The sequence below is a fragment of the Ovis canadensis genome, chromosome 1 (genome assembly GCF_042477335.2).
Source record: "Ovis canadensis isolate MfBH-ARS-UI-01 breed Bighorn chromosome 1, ARS-UI_OviCan_v2, whole genome shotgun sequence".
NCBI classification, from domain to species: Eukaryota; Metazoa; Chordata; class Mammalia; order Artiodactyla; family Bovidae; genus Ovis; species Ovis canadensis.
The window spans coordinates 114,492,385-114,507,844 of NC_091245.1; the positions used below are offsets into that span (position 1 = coordinate 114,492,385).

A 15,460-nucleotide genomic window follows, 5' to 3' on the forward strand; every position below is an offset into this window, starting at 1 on the left:
GTCCTGGGACTAAGTTCTGGCTGTTAAAGTAGAAGTAGAAGTTGGTGGGAAGAGCTTTTGGAAAAGTTCCTTAAAACATGGGGCTGACTCAGCTGGAAGACATCGTTTGCACTTTTCCTCATTTCTTTAGCCAGGAGAATGTGGGCAGGATGGCTGGAGCTGAGCAGTCATCTTGTGACCACGAGGGGATTTTTCAAGATGGACATCACTGATGACATCTCACAGCTAACTATACCAGCCCTGGGCCACCTGCCTCCAGAACTCTTTTACATAACAGAACAACAAACCCCTATATTGTTTAATGCACAATATTTTGGTCTCTTACTCAAAGCTGAACACAACTCCTAATGGATAAAACTCTATAGTATTATAACACCTCTCCCATCCCACCTTCCACAGGAATTTCTTAAGAACATTGTCTCTATAAACTATGAGCAATTGGAAGAGCAGAGGCAATCTCTTGTCCATCTCTGATTCCCCTGGATATATGTACCTTAATATTTGTTAAACTGAATTTCTGAATCATAACAAATCCCAAAGAACTGTCTACACTTGTGACTGCCACTGGGATTTTTGTCAAATCAAATGATGCTTTAAAGTAGGTAGCCTATGACCTGGGCATCACGATGGTACCAAAAAAAGGCCTCTGCGATGATTATGGTCACACAGAAGGACCGTCCTGTCCATTCATCCTGGGCTCTGACCTCTTGCATCCACAGTGCGGCAGAGTCCCTGGGCACTGCCTTGGTCCATCCAGTCATAGTCCCTCACCCAGGATCACAACGGCCCATTTTTGAAAACAAACGGGCTTGGGCACAGGGCCTGTGAGCTGGCTGTGCTCCAGTACAGAGCCACCAGACAGGGCCAGTGGCTCCATCAGTAAAGCAAGCATGGACCACGGGAGGTGTGGCCCACCTCTGCTCTCATGAGGACTTTGAACGGCTGAATTATGAAGAGGTCACTCTTTGTAGTCACCTACGCCCTGAAAGCTCCTCTTCTTGCCAGGAGGAGGTGGGTGAGCTCCCTTAAATCCTCGGTGAAATCTGCCCAGAGAGCAGAGCCCACTTGGAAACAAAACCTCTGTCCCTTTGATGCTCAGTCCTGAGAGGCAGAGCAGGACCTTTGAGCTCCCTGAACGTCAGCTGTCAGGGATCCAGCTGTCAAGACAACTTTTTCATTCTGCCTAGGAAGAAGCAAATCAGATTCTTGTTCTGACCTTTAAAATCTGGCCTGGAGAAAATCTGGAGTCCTCATTCCCCACCACACCCTGGGTCTGTACTGGTTTTCCCATGACAAAAGACTTTATCCAGATGGCACTGCAGACAGGGAAGCTCCTAAACATGTGTTCTTCACTCCCCATGCTGACCCACTCCTGGAGAACAGGGGACACTTTCCAGCAGCCTCCCCTTGCCGGGGCCAGAGAGCTGCCCAGAAGAAGCAGGCAGACTTGTGCCCTGGGCAGCCCTCACTCCCGCTAACTGCCCCTCCCCCACTGCCCATGGTTTGCTGGGGAGGTGATCGCCACTAGAAGTGCAGGGAATACTTGGCTGCTGGTGGTGGCATTTTACTGAACAACTATTATGGGCAGACGTGTCCCTTCATATTCCTTTTAATCCGTAAAACAATGAGGCAAGATAGATACTATTATCCACGTTTTACAGATGAGTAAAGAGAGGTTCAGAATCATTCAGCAGTCTGGTTGATGGGTAGTCAATTAAGTGAGAGAGCACTTATTAAGTCATGTATGTGCACGCTAAGTCACTTCAGTCATGTCTGACTCTGCAACCCTATTGGACGGTAGCCCTCCTGGCTCCTCTGTCCGTGGGATTCTCCAGGCAAGAATACTGGAGTGGGTTGCCATTTCCTGCTCCTTATTAAGTCATAAGGCTATTAAATAACCCAGGGCTGCCTGCCTTCAGAGCCTGTGATCCACCTTGATATAGCTACACTGTGCTCAGCTGTCACCACAGGACTAACTCATCTGCCATCCAAAAAGTCCTCAGGGCCGTGGTCTGGCTGGTGTCCATAAGACTTGGGGATTCCTCATTTCCCATAGGAAAGAGCTGCCTGGGAGGCTGACAAGAGGCCCCAGTCCTCAACTCAGACGCCACAGGCCATCTAATTGCCAGACCTTGGTTTCCCTCTGCATTGCAAAAGCAAGTTGTCATTTCTTCGTGGCAAACCCCAGGAACTGTCTCTAATTCCAGACTTTTAGGGATGAGCGGGAACTGCAGTTCCCTCTCCCAGCCAAGGAGATGGAGCAAGACCGTGGACAGCCTCTGCCAGAGAACATATAATTTCCTTGGATTCGCTGGCGACAGGCTGCACGGGGCGGCAGCAGCCCCCAAGTTTTGGTTTCCTCTCTCTGTTAAACTGTTGTATGACTTCAACTCCTGGTGTCCCATGTTTCCAATCCCACCCTGACCTCTCCACCCAGCCCCCAGAGCCCCCTACCAACCCTCCAGGCATGGACCTTCTTGGAAAGACACCTCCAACAAAGTGCCATTCACCATTCCAAAAAACCCTGACATAGTCCATAAAAACCTTGAAAATAACAACCAAACCCAGACACCCCTCTTTACCCCCTTTTCAACACGGGGCTCACTAAAGAGACAGGAAAAGGGAGAGGAAGATTCTAGCCTCGTCTCCTTCACCTTGCCCCTCTTTCTGGTCCTGCCCTGGCCCTGGCTACCCCCACCACTACCCTGGTTTGGGTGGATTGTGCTAACCTCAGCAGTGTGTGAATGGGGATTTCAGGAAGGAGCAAGGTTTGCTGAGGAAGGAGAAAAAGAGTTTGGTGTGTTTGATTTGGTTTGCTGTTTACCCTCAGGAAATCTGAGCTGGGCTCCTGAACATACCACATAATGTGTCATCAAGACAACTGATGGAATTCTCAAGCTCAGCCGACTGGGAAATTGGAGCCAGAGAGGACTGAAGTCAGGGAGCGCCTGATTCCACTGAGCGGCTGGACCGGCAGATGATGCCACACGGGTGGTGATAGGAGCCACTGGGCCCCAGGTCTGATGAACCCAGGGCGCCTCCAGTTTCCGTTAAAGTGCAAATGTCCTCTGGCTCTTTGGTTTACAAGTTCAGACTTGCTCAGGGGTGACCCACCAAGCAGACTAAACATACGCTCAGTCACTGGCGTGTCGAGAACACCCAAAAATGAGAATAAAAATAATTTTTGAAGATATATGATATTTCCAAAAACCATCAATGGAGTCATCATGGGCTAAGCCAGAAAATTACTGGCCTTCCTTATACTTATATTCTGGTTTGGAAATGGGTTTATTTCAAGTTACAAATTGGGCGGGGTGCAGGCACCAGACCCTCTTCAGGGCCTCTTGTCTCCAAAGTCCTAATCTGCCTGCTCTTCTGCCTTTGGAACACATGCCCGAGGTTCCCCAAACCCACAGCTGCTGCCTGCTTGGCACCACTTGGGGGAATTTCTTTGCTCAAGAGTTCCAAGCCCACAGGCCTAACCTTACTTCCTCTCTTACCCTGATTCTTAACAACCAAGGCAACAAATCCTTTGCAGCTACACTTCCCAGCCCATTTCAATGTCACAGCACATAGAGCCACAAGTTCAGGGGTCTGCTGTCACTGTCCCAGACCCTCTCAACCCACACCCTGCCCGCCTGCCCCAGGCTGAGGGGATCCCGCAATGGGTCACCTGAAATCCACTCTCTGCTGTCCACCAGCAACCCGTGGCCCAGGAAAAGTAAGCATGACGTTTCTTAGCTGTCGCTATTCCATGTTTGCCAGGGACCCTTTTTATAACACTTTATCCAGACCTGCCTTGCTGATAGCATCCACACTCTGCAAGTCCTGCTACCACAATTTACCTGTTTCCTCTTTCGTTATTTTAGGGGTAGCTCCGGTTTCACAGGCAGCAATTTAGGAGATAACACATAAATAATAATATATATAACTGTTGGCACATAATATAACTTGGTAAGCAGAGCCAAAAGAAACAGGTATCAGATGGGGAGGTATTTTTAAGCAAATAGGCTCTTTGGCATCACCCAAATCACATTAGGTAGTGTTTCATTTCATCGCACCAACCCAGACACTGCTGAGTGGGAAGAGGCAGAGACTTGAGACCCCTGTCACCACTTCCCGGCTGAGCCATGGGGACCGTTCCTGGATCTGCTTCCTTTTCTGCAAAGTGAGGGTACTGATGTCGGCCTCAGCTGCCTTCCAGAGCTGGGGTGAGGACCATGTGGTGTGATGGATGATGAAAGTACTAGTACATCACAAAGTCCCTTACAAATAGGGAGGACCACACAGCTGACTGCTTCCAAACTGGGACTCTTCTGAGAGTGACAGGAGTTATTAGTGATCATGCCGGGACAGCAGGAGTAAACTAGGATGGTCCCAGACAAGCCACCTAACTTATAAATGCAAGGGATGTTCAAAACGGCAGAATGAAGTATAATACAAAGAGGGCCCGATTCTCAGGAGACCCAGATCTGAGTGCTGGCTTCAACACTGGCTGAACCTCTCAGGGCTTCAGTGTAAAGTGCGACGGGGTCCACTTCTGCCCCGTCAGACCGATGGGATGGTTGAGTAGATGGAATGAGACCATGCCCGTGGGAGGCTGGAGCCCGAAGGCTCCATGCACCTGCGAGGGGGTAGGCATACACTTTCCGGAGGGCTATGGTCAGAGCCCCCCAGAGGCTGGGGCTGTACCTCGGGGTGGGTGTAGGCTGCAGCCGCGTCCCTCTGCAGGGCCGAGCGGATGTCCGGAATGCTGTCCAGGATGTTCTTGGAGCAGTTCTCTTTGCCTCGCTTGTTCATCTCAGTTCGAATTTCTTCCACGTCCTCTCTGATCTGCTCATTTTCCTTGGTGAGGTTTTTAGATATTTCCTAGCAAGAGAGAAAATTTTTAAAAGGGAGTTGTTTAAAGTGCTCTGAGGACAAGCAGGAGGGAGCTGGCAGCCACCTCCTGCTCAGAGCCCAGAGACTCAACAGGCAGGTTGAGAAACCAACCAGAAACCACAGGGACCCTCGGGAGTGTCCAGCCCTGTGTTGAGGACCGGTGCTAGGACTCAGGTGGCATCTCCAGGGCAGCTTGGCTCCAGTGTGTCCACGACTGGAAATGCTTCCCAATACCACCACGGCTTTCCTAATAATAATACTGTCGTGTCCCCGAGCTACTGGGACACCTGCTATTTTTCCATCCTGTGTACACAGTATGCTCCTACCAGTGATGAGTAACATTACAGAAGAATTCCATCTGCTTGCATCCCCCCACATGTGGACCAATGGCTCAATTAATGAAAGAAGGATTTTCGAGGCAATTTTAAAAGAGGTGGTCAAAGAAATCTACTTAATCTGCTTTTCTAATAAGCACAAACTATTCTTTTGAGCACTTTTAAAAAATATTTTTTAAATTGAATTCTAGTTGATTTACAATATTGTATTAGCTTCAGGTGTACAGCAAAGTGATTCAGTTACAGACATACACATTTTTTTCAGATTATTTTCCATTACAGGTTATTACAAGATATTGAATATAGTTCCCTGTGCTGTGCAGTAAATCCTTATTGCTTATCTATTTCATGTATAGTAGTTTGTGTCTGTTAATCCCATATTCCTAATTTATCCCCTCTGCTTCTCCCCTTGGGTAAACATGAGTTTGGGTAGTATGTCTGTGAATCTGTTTCTGTTTTTTATATAGATTCCTTTGTATTGTTTTTTAGATTCTACATATAAGCGATTTCGTGTCATACTTGTTTTTGTCTGACTTAGTTTGATATTCTCTAGATGGATCCACGTTGCTGCAAATGGCAACATTTCACCCTTTAAAAATATTTGTCGACTTGTTTTTGACCGCGCTGGGTTTCCGCTGCTGTGGCTGGGCTTTCTCTAGTTGCAGCGAGCGGGGGCCACTCTAGTCGTGGTGCACAAGCTTCTCATCGCAGGGCTCCTCTTGCTGCAGAGCGTGGGCTCTAGGCACACGGGCTTCAGCAGCTGCGGTGCACAGGCTTCACTGCTTTACAGCATGTGGGATCTTCCCAGACCAGGGATCAAACCCGTGACCTAGCACTGGCGGGTGTGTTCTTAACCACTGGACCACCAGGGAAACCCCTTCACCCTTTTTTTTTATGGCTCCCCCGCATTTAAAAGCATTATTTACATAGGAAATTGATAGGCTGGCTTTAAACTTTCCTATTTACATATCAAATGTTTCCCTAAATGACCCCTACTTGGCGAATTACCCATGTTCCAGATATACTTCATACCAGAAAGGACCAAAGCTACATTTCTATCCACCAACACTGGTAAGTACCTCCTGTGTGTCTAGGGTACCATATGGCAGAAAGAAATCCTCTTAATTCTTCTGGTGTTCCTGTCCTAGGATGGGAGGTGGGGGTGGGTTCCATGGGGGACAACTGCAGTGGGGAAGACAGGGTCCCCACTGCAGGAAAAAGATGACCAACCACGTCAGGTTCTGTAAATGCCACACAGGCGTTCAAAGGGAGGGGCGGACGAGAGGCATCAGAGGCAGCATCCTGGAGAAGGTGAGGCTGAATGGGATTTGAATCTTGGGCAGCTGTCAACAGACTTAGAGGTACCCTTTCATCTCTAGTTATTTTTAGAGAAGTTTACTGCACTGAGATCTAATATTGTCCAGCATTGGCTCCCATTCCACAGTTTCCATGAGCATCTGAATTTTTAGATGTGACGTTCTCCTTTGGGCCCTGTTTATGAGGATGATAGAGGAAGTAACCATGTAAACACAGAGGACATATACACTTTCCATCTTTCTTTGACAGACAGATACAAGACGTGCAAAAGCTCAGACACTGCCAGGCACAGTCTGCAGTCTGGTAAGATGCCTCTGTTGTCCTAGAGGGATGCCACGGTGGCTCAGAGCTAGGGGGCGTATAGGCAGACTGTGACACCCAGACACTGCGGCTCCAGTGGCTCTACGTGGGCTGCCCAGAGGAGCCCACGAGGCGCTTGTTAAAACTAACCAGGCTCCAGACCACTGGCCATGCCATTCTGACAGCATTTCAGCACACGCCAAATTCTGAGCACTGGAAAGGCTCAATGTGTTCTGTGGGGCTAACGCCAAGTCGGCCTCCCTAAGTATCACAGAACTAAGTATGAGAGCGAAAGCCCTTGAGAGGAGGTTGTTTCAAGAGTACCCGGAATGAGTGGCTTCACTGGATGTGTATCGTTCCTGAAAAGTGTTATCAGGGTCAGTCAAATGCAGTGGTTAAGAGCATGGATTCTGGAGGAAACCTTCCAGCTTACATTTCAATGGTGCTACTGCTTGACCTGTTATCTTGGGCAAATTACTTAAGCTCCCTGAGCTTCATTTGTCCATGTGTAAAACGGGGTTAACACTAGCACTCTCCCTGTGGGTTGTAATGAAGAATGAGTTAACATATGTGGAAGCTCATGGGACATGCTAAGTGGCTGTTATTTTTCATAGAACGTTACTGTCATGGTCTACGCACAGGTTGGAAAAGAATTTCCAGACATGAGGCAGAATGAAGGGAGAATAAAGTTTATTAGAGTGGGAGATGCTCTTGGAACAGAGGCCAGCTCCAGGAAGAGCCGATCCCTTTCTTGGGCTGGTAGCCAATTTTTATAGCCTCAAGACAGAAAATTCCTACTGGAAGGGTGGCATTAGGTGATTGGTCAAGATGCTACAGAATAGGTAATAGGGTGGGAGTTTTACCTACTATGGGGCCAGAAAACTGGCTGGTTTAAATTCAGAGGCTCATGGCAACAGTTGCTATGGGACTTGGTCATTTCCAGAGATATTTGTACTGTGACAAAACAGAGGGCTCCACACCTGTGACCTGGTTTAGGGTTCCACAGTTGCTACTCAAAGAGACCAAAAACACAGGCATCACTCCATCACTCAGGAGCTTGTTGGAAATGCGGACGCTCTGTTCTTACTGTAGGATTTGGGAGAGAGGTAGATAGTGATGGGAAGCTTTACATAATCTAAAGTGTGTGTGTTTGTGTGTTTATTGAAATACATTTGGGTAAAGCATAAAGATCTGGGGAGACTAACCTGAGCAAGAGTCCCTGAAAAATTGTTTGATTAAAAAAGAAAGAAAATGCAGAAGCTCCGACTTGACCCAGACCTGCTGAATTAGAATCTGCGTTTTAACAAGATCCCCAGGCAGTCTGCATACACACTGAAGTTTGAGAAGCACTGTCTTCAGTATAGGGAGCTTGGGATACAGCTGATGGAAAGGGGGCCCAAATGTGCCAGAAAGGCTATTCTACAGGAGCCAGGTTCTTTGGGGGCAGACAGGAGGAGTTCCTGGTGCCTTCATGGGATTCAAGCATTTCCGATCACCCATAGTCGCCTGCAGTGAGCAGCACCCGCACATCTTCTCCTGTAATTCTCACATCCTGTGATGTGGAGTGAAGCCCCAGAGGATTAGGGTTCGATACATTACTTTTTCATTAATGCACTCATGTGTTCAGCCCTGGGCACTGAGGGTAAGCCAGAGCAAGGATCCTGCTCTGATGAAGACCACCTTCCATGAGGGGAAGTAAGCAATAAATAAGAAATCAACAAGAAAGCATCAGCTAGTAAAAAGTGCAATGAAGAAAGCAAGTCGGGGTGATGTGACAGGTTGGTTCTGACTCGAGGGGAAGGTCAGTGGCGTAGCTCTAAGGGACTGAAACGTGCCGACCTCTGCTGCCCAGCCATGGCCCCAGGACCCCAGATCCAGTGGCATGGCCTAAGTAGCTGTATTAGCAAAACAAGAGCTCACTCAATTCCTGAACACCTGGACAGAGTCAGCACTGGCCCTCACACTCGCTGCGAGGCAAAGGGAAAATCCCATGGAATTAGCCCCTGCCCTCTAGACCTTGGGTTTTCTAGGCCCCTGGAAGGCCCCGTTCTCACTGATTTAGAAATGCCCAAGCCACTTTCTGGTTTTAGTGAGGCACCATTATTCTCAGTTTCCACAGAGGAGAGTTTGAGACAGGCCTGGCCCTGAGACCCCAGAGAAGCAATATTTTTTATTTCCCTCCTGGGAACAGCAAAGCCCACCAGCTGCCTGAATAAACAGCAGGCTGGCGGTAGCCTCACCCCATCAGCCTGCTGGGCCAACACAGCTGGGGTCCCGCAGGGCTGCAGCAGCAGATGCCCCTCCTTAGCCACCCTCCCCGACTCAGGCACCTCTCCCCCAGGGATGCTGGCCTTGCAGGGCTCCCCACTGCTCCCTGGGGTTCTGCCTTCCTCATATTAAGGGTCTTTTGTGGGGTATGTCTCAGGAGGCACCAGGGATGCTGCCTACCCAGGACACTCTCCATCCTGCCCTGGGAGAAGGCTGAACCCCATGACCTCATGCCTCTGGCTCTTCCCCTCTGGGACAGCTGTGACTATGACATTTATGGTGTGTGCAACTTGGCTTGTGAATAGCACTGGCAACGTGGGAGAGGGAGCAGGAAGGGTGCCCGTCTTGCAGGGTGAACACATCCCATCGTCCCTGCCAAGGGTCCTGGTGCTGTGAGGAGGGAGAGGAAGAGGGAAGAAGAGTGGGTAGGGAGGGCTGGCAGAGAAGGCAGGACACAGCCAGACAGGACGACTGAAGTTCTGAGAGCTGGGTCACGGGACTCGGGCCAAAGAGCCGAGAGGTGTTCCCAGAAGGAGGGCCACGTGCTGGGGCAGGCAGTAGGGCGTCCAGGGCGCCTTCTAAGAGCAAGCCCACCTTGCCAGATGGGACAGGTGTCTGCTCTGACCACAGCCAGATGCACAGGTGGCCAAGAGGAGGAAGTGTGCAAACTAGGCAGGTCCCCTGGGAAAAGGGAAACTACGTATAGGTTTCCCTGGAATTGGGGGTACACCTGGCAGCCAGCCCTGGGCAGCACAGATGGTCAGAGGGCAGCTTTAAGGAGCCATGGAGGGCCAACACAACCAGACATGCACACTGGTGCAGTGGACGTGGATGGAAGGGCTGTTCCATGAGTTCAGACGTATCCTGACTTTGTCCAGCTGTGGGACAAGTATGTGCATGCCTGGGTGAGAGCATGGGGCAGCTTCAGCCAAAAGTGTTGGGACCTGAGGGAAAGACAACCAGGGTCAAGGCTCCATCAGTTCTCTGTGGTCTTGCTCTCCCGCCCAGAAGCAGGGATGAGGTATGGTGGGCAAAGTGCAGGCTCTGGAGACCAGGTATGAAACGCACACCACAGTCACTACCTGGTTTTATGTAACCACATAAGGCAAGGGATGGGACCTCTCCAGGCCCCAGTTAGAGGAGGTCGGAATAATGATGCCTGCCTCCCAGGCTTGGTTTGGAGAATGAATGAAGAGGCACATATAGCTCAATGCCAGGCACAAAGCAGGGCTCGACACGTGGAGCTGAAGGTGGGGTGGAGTGGACTCTCGGGATCTTGGTAGCAGATATGCAGGTAGGAAGGGGAAGGGAGCTAAGGCGTCCTGCGGCTGGGACAGGGAGGAAGGCAAGGACTCAAGGCTGGTGTGATGTGAAGGACTCCTGTAGGAGACCACGCGAGATTGCAGCTGGGCCAAAGCACGGTCCCGACTCGTGTAGCAGGCACGTCCAGCCCCCACCTGAGACACAGGGCTCAGGTGCAGATGGCAAGCTTGGGGGTGAAGGGAGCAGGGTCCTTGTGGGAGGAAGTGAGACAGTGCAGGGGGCGGGGGTCACTGGACCTGGTGGCAGGGCTCGGAGTTCTCATCAACCCACCCTGCCGCACCTCCTCAGAGGCCTCCAGGACATAACTAGGACCAGGTTGCCTGGGACAGCCACCCCTGAAGACAGCTGTCTGCAGCCCCTGGAGGAGAGCTGCAGGCGGAGAGCAGCTAGAAGCAGCCGGTGCTCCAGCTGGCGGGACAGCCGGGGCGCCACACAATCCTTGACAGCAGCTGGCGGAGGTGGTAGGCAGGCCCGTGCTGCAGGGGGTGGCCGGCTGGCGTGTTCCGTCACTCCCGCAACCAAACAGCTGCTGAGCATTTGGTCCACACCCCGTGTGGGGCTAAAATCCAGCGAACAAAAATAACTTAGACCCAGGTCGTCCTCAAGACATTCAGAGCCTGGAAGATAGTCAAACACACAAAGAGCAAGAAGTTCTAGGCCTTTGATGACCAACCCTGGAAGTACAGCCATGCATTCCCTTATGTTGTGGCAGCTCCAAGCTATTCCTAGGCCAGTGGATGTAGGATGGATGCTCACACCGTAAATCCCTTTAGCCAAGATGAAAACCTTTCAATGCCACGGTGACAAATTAGATTTGAAGTGTATACAACCCTGGAGAGGTAATATATTGACCTGAGCCCTTACTAAGATGTGAATTAACATGGGAACTGAAATATATCTTAGAAATCTTCTCTCCAATCCTTTCTCATTTCACAGATGAGGACACTCTGGTCAGGCAGGGTGAGTGACACTCCTTTCCAAGGCCACACTGGAGTGAGGAGAGTGAAATGATTTACAGCAAACCCTTCTGTGAACGATCGGAAGAGAGTGCACTTGGTATCTCGATGTGAGTGGAGGGAGGGCAGAAAGGAGAGGCTTGGAAAGAGACAGCTCCCCTGACTCATGGCCAGGTCTGCACAGACAAAGTTACATTTCCCCATTAGTTGGTAAAGAGATATATCCCCCAGTGTCAGGAACGATCTTTTGATCTTGCCTTCCAGACCAGAAACACAAAGGCCACCAAATCCTTACGTCTGGGGGAGAAGCCCTCAGCAACGCTTATGCCAACACATTCTGGGGAGAGGGCCAGCTCTGGGTCTGGTAAATCCATTGTGGACTTTAAATCTCACTTGGATGCAACATTATCAGGAGAAAAGCCTTCAGATGACACACAAGGTTCCACAGAGCCATCTGTATTCATGGATGGGGTTTGCAAACTCCAGCAGGCAGGTGCGAGGGGAAGAGCCACACACATACACTTGGGCAACAGAAATCACACTTTGGAAAGCTGTGGAAATAGGCATGCAACTATTTTAAGACCCTGGGCTAGGCACCCACACATATGCAAGAGCACATGTGTAAACAGTCACCTCCAAGTAATTATAAATGTTGACAGGTGTCCTGCAGCTAAGCGGGGGTGGGGCATTTCTTCACAAAGTTTTGCAGTTTTTATGGGCATGACTTCATTCAACGAAAGCCTTGAAGCTAGAATAAATTATTTTAATGACCTGTCCCTCTGTTTGTCTTTTTCTTTGCTTCGGGAATAAATTGACTCCTGGAAGCAGTAGGCGGTACTACAGCTGAACCGTTGCCTCTTGTCCTGCCGCCATCAGAAGGCACTTTTAGGCCTGGGCAGCCTACAAGTCTTTGTATCTCTGAGTGCACTCAGAGCAAAAGTCTTCTGGGCTGAATCTGTGCCCTTGAGTGAAAAGGGCCATGCAATGAGGTTCTGCCTTTGCCTTTTCCTTCTAGACTTCTAATTCCTATCTCTCCTGGCACCTATACTCTGCGCCCGCCCTGTGCTTAGTCATTCAGCCGTGTCCGACTCTTTGTGACCCTATGGACTGTAGCCTGCCAGGTTCCTCTGTCCATGGGATTCTCTAGGCAATAATATTGGAGTGGGTTGCCATTCCCTTCTCCAGGGGATCTTCCTTCCCACCCAGGGATTGAACCCTCATCTCTTACGTCTTATGCATTGGCAGGCGAGTTCTTTACTACTAGTGCCACCTGGGAAGCCCATATTTGTGCCTGCTGCTGCTGCTGCTGCTACTACTAAGTCACTTCAGTCATGTCTGACTCTGTGTGACCCCATGGACTGCAGCCCACCAGGCTCCTCCGTCCATGGGATTTTCCAGGCAAGAGTACAGGAGTGAGGTGCCATCGCCTTCTCCATATTTGTGCCAACACCCACTTCAACTCCAATACATACCGCTACTTCGTGCATCCCTTTCCCTTTCCCAGCCATTTTCAAAAAAGGGTGAGTCTGGATCTACCACACTGAAGGTTCTTGGACCACTGACCACCTTAGATGTCCTTTTACTTGGACCAGTTCTAGAGAAATGCCCATGCGGTTTCAGGCCTCTACTACGTGAACAGGAAAGATGTTTTGAGGCATAAGTTTCTGAAACACAATGAAATGGTTATGCTAAGATACATGCTCCAAAATTATAAAAATTAGAAAGTCTGTCAATACCAAGTTTCGGTAAGAATGTGTATGGAGTATTCACACCCTGCTAGAGGTGCCACTTGGGAGAACAGTATGGCAATAAAGTTGCCCCTTGGTATCTGCAGGAAATTAGTTCTAGGACCCCCGAGAACAGATAAGAGAATCCATTCAAGTCCTTTATATGAAAGGGTGTTGTTCAGTCGCTCAGTTGTATCAGACTCTTGTCGACCCCATGGACTGAAGCACATCAGGCTTCTCTGTCCTCCACTATCTCCTGGAGTTTGCTCAAACTCTTGTCAATTGAGTCTATGATGCCATCCAACCATCTCATCCTGTCACCCCCTTTTCCTCCTGCCCTCAATCTTTCCCAGCATCCCAGGGTCTTTTCCATCAGCTCTTTGCATCAGGTGGATCATAAATACTACCCCCCCCTCAAATTCCAGAAAGCTCCAGAAAACAAACATTGAATTTGCCACATATTGACATAACATTTGCATTGTATTAGGTATTGTGAGTAATCTAGAGATGAGTTAAAGTATATGGTAAGATGTCTGTGAGTTTTATGCAAATACTACACCATTTTATTCATTGGAAGGACTGATGCTAAAGCTGAAGCTCCAATATTTTGGCCACGATGGGTTGAATCTATTGATGCAAAACATGTGGACGCAGAAGGCCAATCATATCCCTTAAAATTGGTGATAAGCATAACAGCCCAGTAGTCTCATTCCCACTTACATATCATAAAGAAATGTATGCATGTATGGGACGGGCTTTTAGAGGGGCACTCCTGGGGCTAGTATGAATCACAAAACTAAAAATAGCACCCATATTCACCACCAGTAGGCAAGATCAGCAAATTGCGGTATAATCTCACACTAGAATACTACACAGGAATAAAAATTAATGAACTGCAAGCCACAGAATTGACATAAACACTCTAAGTTGAATGAAAGAAACCCAACACACATACACACATACTTCTATAGGGTTCTATGTATTTAAAGTTAAAAAACAAACAAAACTATTGTATTTAGGGATGTATCTTTAGGTGATGAAACTGTAAAGAAAAGCAAGGAAGATGATAAAATTAAGGATAGAGCGTCCTTTCAGGGATGGGATGTATTAGGCTGGGGTAAAAAGAACTGAGGTTTTGCGTTGTTGAAATTTGCCATTTGAAATTGGAATAATTCTAAATAAATGTGGTCATGTTATACCTCATTTTAATGTGCATTTCTTGCTTTATGTTTTTTTTGCTTATAACATAACTTGCTGTTTTATATTTACCTTAGACTATGGAAATGAAGTTAGACAGAAAGCAAATTCGAGCAATTTTCTTATTTGAGTTCAAAAATGGGTTGTAAAGTGGCAAGACATCTTGCAACATCAGCCACACATCTAGTCCGGGAACTGCTAATGAACATACCGTGCAGTGGTGTACAGTGCGAGAAGTTTTGCAAGAGTTGAGAGCCTTGAAGCTGAGCAGCACAGTGGCTGCACATAAGAAGTTACAATGACAACTCAGAGCCATCATTGAACCTAATCCTCTTACAACTACATGAGAAGTTGGCAAAGAACTCAACATCAACCATTCTACAGTAGTTTGGCATTTGAAACAAACTGCAAAGGTGGAAAAGCTCAGGAAGTGGGTGCCTCATGGGCTGTCCGGAAATTTTTTTTAAATCGTCATTTTGAAGTGCTCTCTTCTCTTACTCTATGCAACAGCAACAAACTATTTCCCAAATGGGTTGTGGCATGTGATGGAAAGTGGATTGTATACGATAACTGGCTCAGTGGTTGGACCGAGAAGCTCCAAAGCACTTCCCAAAGCCGAACGTGCACCAAAAAAGTCATGGTCACTGGTTGGTTGTCTGCTGCTAATCTGATCCACTACAACTTTCTGAATCCTGGTGACACCATTCCATCTGAGAAGCACGCTCAGCGGATCGATGAGATGCAATGAAAACTGCAATGCCTGCAGCCTGCATCAGTCAGCAGAAAGGGCCCCATTCTTCTCCACGACAACGCCCGACCACACGTTGCACAACCAACGCTTCAAAAGTTAAATGAACTGGGCTACCAAGTTTTGCCACATCCACCATATTCACCTGACCTATTGCCAACCCACTACTACTTTTTCAAGCATCTTGATCTTGACCACTTTTTGCACGGAAAATGTTTCCACAGCCAGCAGGAGGCAGAAAATGCTTTCCAAGAGTTCGTTGAATCCCAAAGTATGAATTTTTATGCTACAGAAATAATCAAACATTTCTCATTGGCAAAAATGTGCTGATTGTAATGGTTCCTATTTTTAATTAATAAAGCTGTGTTTGAGCCTAGTTAAAATGATTTAAAATTCACAGTCCAAAAC

General features: G+C 48.5%; 1 protein-coding gene across 3 annotated transcripts in view; it reads right to left on the minus strand.

Annotated features, from left to right (window-relative positions):
* OLFML2B (olfactomedin like 2B) overlaps positions 1–15,460 on the minus strand; it is a 48,867-nt gene that overhangs the window by 18,791 nt on the left and 14,616 nt on the right. For all 3 annotated transcript variants that reach the window (XM_069547191.1, XM_069547181.1, XM_069547173.1), the window contains exon 4: positions 4,693–4,869. In XM_069547191.1, coding sequence (XP_069403292.1) covers positions 4,693–4,869 — 177 coding nt within the window. The remainder of the gene's footprint in view (positions 1–4,692; positions 4,870–15,460) is intronic.